At 46.6% G+C, this 8,217-nt stretch overlaps 1 protein-coding gene across 3 annotated transcripts in view; it reads left to right on the top strand.

The window, feature by feature from the left end:
- LOC307089659 (low-density lipoprotein receptor class A domain-containing protein 4-like) overlaps nt 1-8,217 on the top strand; it is a 141,343-nt gene that overhangs the window by 108,037 nt on the left and 25,089 nt on the right. The window contains exon 1 of one of the 3 annotated variants that reach the window (XM_079756048.1): nt 1,118-1,499. The exons of the other annotated variants lie outside the window; for them this stretch is intronic. Within the exon in view, the coding sequence (XP_079612174.1) occupies nt 1,406-1,499 (94 nt within the window). The 5' untranslated portion in view covers nt 1,118-1,405. Of the gene's footprint in view, nt 1-1,117; nt 1,500-8,217 lie in introns of those variants that run through there. 3 annotated transcript variants of the gene reach the window in all.

Below are 8,217 nucleotides of genomic sequence, written 5' to 3'. Positions count from 1 at the left end.
TGTGTGTGTGTGTGTGCGTGTATGTTTGTGTCTGTGAGCATGTATGTGTGTGCGCGCGTGTTTGTGTGTAAATGTGTTTGTCTGTGTGTGCGTGTGCATGTGTCTGTGTGTTGCTTTGTGTGTGAGTGCGTGAATGTGTCTGTTTGGGGACCTGGGAGTGACCTCACATCTTGGGAAAAAATTGTTCTTGGATGTCTCAATTGATATCGCCACTTCAGGTGACAGACGGCGGCAGGCCTGCAATTTGTTGCTCCAATAGAGTTATGACAGCTGTGGGCCGTTTAAACGTTGCCAGGGTCACCAACCTTCTTCTAAAAGAATAGTTGGCTTTTTGAAGGTCTGGAAATGTATTAATTCAATTTTTTGGCTATGCATTGTTTGGTATTAAAATTGTCCAAAGTGTGCAATGATTTAACTTTTACTTTTTAATAACACGGATAACGTCACTAAGCTTAACTGGATAGTCAAATGTTAACGGCTATGTGTATTTATAGATTGCAGACGGCTGGGGTGGTGGTGGTGTGTGTGTATCTGTGTGGGTAGGAGGGTGTGTGTGTATGGGGGGGAGGGGGGGTCGAGGGTGTATTCCCTGCACATGTGCTCCTGAATCTCAAGACCAGTGCGGGGGTCACATCAAGGTTAGCCCCTTCAAAGCGCCGTCTCGATTGGTCGTGGCTGGCAATTGTACCGAGCCAGTGAAACCCGAGCCGATTTTTGCGCACCCTCCCAAATAACACACACCCGACCACTCGTGTCCCTCCCTCCCTCCTTCTCCCTCTCCCACAGCCATTGTCAACTTCCATCCCGGCCGTCTGCTAGCTCTCACACACACGCGCACGCACACACACACGGCTCTCTTTCTCCTTGTCTCTCTCTCTCTCTCTCTCTCTCTCTCTCTCTCTCTCTCTCTCTCTCTCTCTCGCTCTCTCTCTCTCTCTCTGCCTCTCTCTCTCTCTCTCTCTCTCTCTCTCTCTCTCTCTCTCTCTCTCTCCCTCCTCCGGCAACGTTTGATTGGAGCGGAGTCGCTGCCTTTTGGGGGGGGGGGGGGGGGGGGGGGGGCGGGCTTCAGTCTGCAGTTGGCGTCTAGCGAGCCCTCGTCCGCACGGAGTGACGGAGAACTGTTTCTCAGCGGAACGGAGAAGGCGACGGAAACCGTACAATGCGTTAGTACGAGGAAACGGCAATCCCGGCGAAAAGAAAACCATTTCTCACACCTGATCGTATTCCCCGAGCCGGCCGAGGCGGCGGGGGGGGGACATGGCTTGATCGTAGGCGAAGTGTCGAGTGCTGTGTTCGGGATTTTCTTGTAGCAGCAGATTCTGCCGCCGCCACCAGGAACTTTTTTTCACTGTCGGCCCGACAGTGGCGGCGGCTCTCTCCCCGGAGCGGTGTCCCATTTTGCCCCATGCAAAACCTAACGGTCCCTGGCAGCCCCAACAACTTCAATGTCACCTGCTCTTGCAACTGCACCGCTTCCCAGCCCCAGGGAATGGAGATATGTGAGTCCCGCGTTCCCCTCTGTATTTACGGATATGCTTTCACCTTATTTTGACAGCAGCTCAATAGGACGCTGGGTGTAACCGTGTAATAAATGCACCGGCACCGTTACGTTTAGTGTCTGCTTTTTCCATATACTTCATAATTACATCAAGAAGATTACCGGGAATACTTCCAAGTATTTCTTTAGGATCGTACTTTACACCGAGTACGTTAGTCGTGATTGTTTGGTTCCGGTCAAGTTCAATGTTTTGCTAGATATTTGTAATCTTTTAATCTATCTTATATTTCTGGTTACTTTTGTTACGTGTGAGAAGTTTTCTTAGGACGTATTTTCCACAGCCCCGCAGTGCTTGGCCGTGCACAGCCTACTGTAGGCTGACCCACAGAGGGTTAAATAGTTTGCCTAGGAGTGCAGACAGGAAATGCTGGAATGGTATGTTATGTCTGTCTGCCTTCTAAGCAGCTCACGGAGAACTATCATTATCAGCTATGCTGTAATGCTGCCTGTCGCCGGATTCGTTGCAGATGTTATTTTATGGCCAGACGTCCGCCGCGCAGACGGAATCACACAGACATGGCAGAGTCAGATGAGCACAGGCAGATAAGTTAGATCTAAAGAGAGAGACTATTCCCAGTCAGGCAGGCAGACCTATTGACCAACACACAGACACACAGAGATGTAGACATTAAAAGTCACATTTGCAGCCGGTCAGACAGAAACAAAGAATGACGGAGAGGCCGAGTTACAATGATGTGTAATTTCCATTGGGGCCGCCTAAGCCTCGCCTGAGCAACGTGAGTTGGAGGCAGGATATTAGATTCAGATTTGGCAGAAGTGTATGGATGTACTGACGCCACATTGTAACCAAGAAGTATGTGTGTGTGTGTGTGTGTGTGTGTGTGTGTGTGTGTGTGTGTGTGTGTGTGTGTGCGTGTGCATGCGTGCGTGCGTGCGTGTGTGTGGTCCACTGGTGTTCCACCATATGTGTTCAGTGGAATCATTGTAAGTCAGCCAGGAAATTCTATACGATATGAAACACACTATCTCGCAAATATACTATATAAAAAATATACTCGCAAATTCTCATTTATTGACCATCCCAAGACAGAGAATACATAGAAGTGAAATAAATGTGCTATAGTCAGAGCATAAGCCTGTGTATGTGAATGAAAGGATATTTTTAAATCAGGATGTGTTTTATGAGTGTAAACTCTGTTTTACTTTTGCAATAAATGTTTACCTACTTGAACGTTTCTCAGTTAACCATGGACCCCCTTGAGAGGCCGGCGATGCCAAAAAGTTTCAGATAATAATGTTGTTCTGTGGTGTGTGAGTGGATACTTTCCTTGGCCCAGTGCTTGTGTTTTAACTTGTCATACACATACTAATTTGCGTTGAATAATATTGAATGCAGATGGAAAGAAAGAGTTTTTCCTTTTCTGTTCGATTTTTTCTCTCTCAAAAGTCGCTGGCCGGCCTGTTTTATTTCCACCCAACTGAACTGGTCCAGTTCTGGAGACTCTTGAAGTGGAAGTTCAGAGCTTTTGTCACAAACTAAAGTTCAGCTCACCAAATGAGCCCATGGAAATTATAACGAGAGCAATAAAGTTGTGCTGAAAGGAAAGGCAGGTCCAATATAACACAGGAAACCTCTAACCACCGCGGAGTCAGTAGCATGGCTAAGCTCGCCATGCAAAGCCATGCTAACCTTGACAAAAAGGCTGTAATGAAAATATGCTTCAAGAGACTTGCCAGCAGAACATGGTGTGTTAAGGAAGCAACTAAATGGTTAAAAAGTTACCTTCCTGAAAGGGGATTCTTATGGCTCATCACATTTACATTTTGTCTTCACTTCCTGGATAAGGCTAGGGGAACTTCTGGTTATGTGTGTGTTGTAAACAGTGTGAGCTGTAAATAATACAGAGTATGAGTAGTGTTAGTGTGTAGGTGGTAGCAGGGTCATCTGTCATGCCCCCCCCCACACACACACATCTACTTGTACTGTCTCTGTTTTTTTTTACTGGCTTAAACCGCATGCAGTAGACCCGTCCCAAATTCATGCTCGTACACACCTAGGAGTCAATACACACACGTGCATGAACACACACACACACACACACACACACACACACACACACACACACACACCGTCAGTCAGTCAGTCAGCACGCTTGTGCACACACACACACTGGGCTCAGCCAATATTTACCCTGCAGTCTCCAGCCAGACAGCCAATCCAATCTCATGTTAAGCTCTTTGTTGTTTATTCAGGCTTTGTATTTCTTTATGTTTGGCTTGTTGTTGAGGTGTTGTTGATTTGGAATCAGTTACTTTCTTTATTTAGTTATTAATTAGTTGACTCCGGTAAGGAGGACCGTGGGGCGCTAGCTAGACCCCTTGGTATAGACCCAGTTGTACGGACCAGGTAGGGGATTGGATCTGTGCCAAGCAGACCAAAGAAAGGCCATATTTCCTCCCAGACCTCTTAGGTATGTTGTCTGCGCGTGTCTGAGCTAGTGGTGCTCCCTTAATTAATTTCAGCGGGACTTTAGACGCACCACTAATGTTTTGTTTTCCTGTAGTCGTGTTCGTCGCGACGCCCCTCTGGAGGGTTGATGGTTCCAGCCCTACAGCGGCAGAACATACTCTGGCCCTGGGAGCTTAAGAGCGGGCTCCTTGTGTCCAATGTGGGTTGGGAGGGGCTGTTTGGGAGGCGCTGTTTGTTTTAGTGTTTTTCTGTGTTTTTCTGTAACACTGTTAAGTTAACATAACACAGAGTTGTGTGGTCGGGGAACATTGACTTGGTGCTCATCAAGTTACGCTATGGTTTCGTCCGTTAGGTAACTGTCTCTGTGAAATGAATTGACTGAAACCCCCAGTTTTTCCAGTTCCAATGAAACCGAGACAATGTCATTTCATTTTATCCCCAGGAGGTAATTAGGTTGTACATTGATGTTTTCAGGGAGGTGAGTCACCGCTGATGTTAACACATTTCTGTCAACGTACTGCCACTTCTTTTTGAGAAATATTAAAAGAGATAAAAAAACGAACTCTGAACTGAATTACAAATTGGAAAAAAACACAAAACGTCTCAACTATTAGCACAGATCTGCCCCTCTGAGTCAATGAAGTCCTTTACCAAAACCCTTTCTATTTTGTTTCTTGTTACATTGCCTCTGCTTTCCTCTGCTTTTGTTTTGTCGAAGTTTGTGATTCTGTTCAATGAAGGCTGTGTTTGGTAAGCAGGTGTGTGTGTGTGTGTGTGTGTGTGTGTGTGTGTGTGTGTGTGTGTGTGTGTGTTTGTGTGTATATGAGATAATGAGGTTGAAATTGGATTTACTTGGCTGCAAAAACTGCTATATCGTAAGTACTCAAGGAATCACTTCCTGTTGCGTTGTGCTGGATGTGGTCATCTGTTGTTGGACCAATGAGGGTCCGCGCACAACAGGGGCATGTGTGTGCCGGGTCAGCGAGGTGCTGACAGCCTGGTCCCGTCTGTCCCGATAACTCTGTTTATTTACCTTCAAAGAGTTTGAAACAGTTATGTATGCATAGTTATATATTGTTATACGTATATATAATATATATATATATAGTGGTAGTGGTGGCCAGACCCCTGGGCCAAAACATTCACGTCATCGTCATCCCTAGTTGCTCCTGGGACTCCCTTTGTGTCTAGGTTGTAGCCCCCCACTATCCACACTCACACATACACACGCACACTCACCCACTCAGTCATATGCACACGCCCCCCCCCACGCTCCCTCCCCCAATCCCCAACCTCCCCTTCCCCAGTTCCCAAAATGCCCCTGGGACCTGGACAGATTTGTAGTCCCAGTGTGCTTTGAGACAGGCCATCCGTCACCCATGTGTGCTTATATATATATACTTATGTGTGTGTGTCTGTGTGCGTTTGTCTACGTCTGGGTCTGCTGTCTCAGTCAGCACCTATTTGCACTCGGCTTGGCTGTCTGAGATGCTAAAGAGCTGCAGCCAGCGAATCAGACCCCGCTGTCTGCTCTCTCCTCCCCTCCCAGGGCTTTGGACATGAGCGGCATGCATTACAGTCAATCACCGCCGTCTAGCGCCTTCCAGACAGGCTAGACAGCACACAGACAGACAAACAAACAGGCAGAGCACTGTTCCATAGGCGGGCCGCCGATGCTGCCTCATGCTGCCCATTGAAGTGTCTGGGGTGGGCATCATCTACCCCTGTTTGTTTCTGTGTCTCCTTATGATGAAGAGCCAACAGGGAAATGTATACATTTGAAGGGCGTCTGAGCGTGTTGAACCTAATCCAAATATTCTGAAGAAATACCTTGAAACATTTTGTCTCGTTTGGTTTATTGGTGGTTTGCAAGCTTCCAGTCTTAGTTCAATAGTTAAATGGTATTTTATATTTTAAATTTAACAAGGCTAGGATTGAAGAACAAAAGAGATTCTTCTTGATGTGATGGGAGGGGGGGGGGGGGGGTCTTAAGATCAACCTTGCCCCTACCCTCTTAACATTGAGGGCTGAATTGCAAACACAACCCCCACATGTCCGCCCCGGGTAAGGGAGATCCGTTTGGGTTGTTGTTGTGGTGGTGGTCGTTTTTGGATGAGTTGACATGCAGTCATTCAGACATCCTTTCGGCCATTCAGGGCAGCCCAACCCGAGAAGGGTCAGCCTGCATGTGAATATGCAAGACAGCTCGTGGTATATATCCTGACGGACTAATGTGATGCGTTCAGATTGGCTCTCCAAGCACGCAGAGCAGCGACCTGGCGGTTAAAGAGCTGCCTGACATTTGGAGGCTGTGTTTTCATATTTTTTTAATACATGACAATGTCCCCGTCGAATACAATAGCAACAATTTGTCATCCGGGGAGTAGTGATTTTAAACAAACACTGATTGGCTTCCACCAATGAAGCGTAATAAAAAACATTTTTGGGTAAGATTTAAGGCCATGGGACATGATGAATGTCAACTGCAGCTCAACAAATAGACCATTTTGAAAGAAAAACCTGTCGTTGTATGCTTCAGTGTCTGTTTTGCATTGCAAATAACTTAAATTCCTATAGTTGAGACGAATGAAGGAATGCCATACTTGTGCTTGCTACTCACAATAAATCCAGGGACTGGATTCTGAGTTATATCCCATTCACTGGTTTAGCCCCACAGCCTAGCGGCCGAACAGGACACATTACACGGCTGAACCTTTGGACAGGAAGTCACTTCCACCTTCTATTGAGTGAGCTCATCTCTGACTGTGTGGCACGCAAGGCAAGGGCAAGACCCAGATTAGAACCCTGAGGCCTGGGTCGGTGGGGTTTGACCCCATCACAGCGCTCCTTACCTCTGGCCCTTTGACCAGCTAGTAGCTCTTTCTAAATACCCTTCCTGTACGACCCCCACAGAGTAATCCACTCGTTTTTGGGAATGCCAATTTCTTTGCTGTCAACCCTGTCAGCAACCCTGACATCTCTATCACAGATGCACAGATTAGAAGAGTATATTGTGTTTGCCTGACAAAACCCATCATTTTTTTCATCAATTTACAACGGCCACCAAATGACACACAACCGTTGGCACAATATGATCGTTATTTCTACATTAAAGAAGTCCTTTGGCTAAAACTGCTGTTTCGTGTCACAAAGACCTGAGCTAACCATGGACCGTCACTTCCTGGCCCGTGGTCCTCCGTTGGCCGTACCCGTCGGCGCCATCACCACACACAGCCATCAGGTTACCATAGAAACCATACAATAGTCTGTCAGAGGAGGGTGTAGGGGGTGGTGGCGGTGGATGCTGGCTGTAATCTCTGCCTGATGCCATCTGGGCAGCTGGGCAGATCTCTAACAAGGGCTCTGCTTCTGGCCTTAACACAGGAAATGATGAGGATTACACCAGAAAGAGAGCGAGGTGGAGTGAGAGACAGACCAAGAGAGGACAGGCTACCAGCAGAAGGATTACATGTTTGTGTGTGACTCTCTTGTGTTTCTGTGGCTGTGTGAATTGGAAGTGAAAGAAGCATATTTCACACATTTTTAATTCTGCACAGGGAGTAGAACCCTCGCTACAAGTAGAATTGTACCTTCATCACACGTTGAATGGCCGTTGAGACAGAGTTTTGTAGCAAGAATGGCATTGTGTTCTAGCTAATAAAGATGTTTTGTTAGGTACACAAGGAATTTCTGAAACACACACTTGATGTAGTCAACGTTGTCTTCACCAGAAATTACTTCCGTAGTAAATGGGAACCGGTGGGAAATGACGATAAGCGACGATGAGTAACAATGTCAGGTTAGGTTGAATACACCATGTTGATAGGGCTAGGCTTACACAGAGTTTTAAAAGTACACATTGTCTTATGGTCACGTTTTTGCCACACTGCTCATCAACATAATCACGATGTGATTTAGATTATTTAACCTAATCCAGGATTGGACAAGGTTAAATGTTTGTCTTTCAAGCTTCTTTCATCGCATCATTAGATCCTGGGGAGACTTGGTCTGAGACAGGGCGCACTACACGTTTTGACCACGCCTCATTCCCCCCTCACGTCCTAGCCTCAAGTTCACCTGAGATCGGGGGGTAGGGGTTCATTAATAATTTAATCAGCATCAGTGTACACGTCGTAGGATTTGTCAGAAAATATGACAACCGTCCACAAATCGGTAGTCTTTACGTTGGAGTGTCATGCCACTTCCGGGATGCCACGTCACAAGCTTT

Source organism: Pollachius pollachius (genome assembly GCF_949987615.1).
Source record: "Pollachius pollachius genome assembly, chromosome: 1".
NCBI lineage: Eukaryota > Metazoa > Chordata > Actinopteri > Gadiformes > Gadidae > Pollachius > Pollachius pollachius.
Note: the sequence above shows the minus strand (reverse complement) of the source record. Positions and strands in the feature narration are given on the sequence as shown.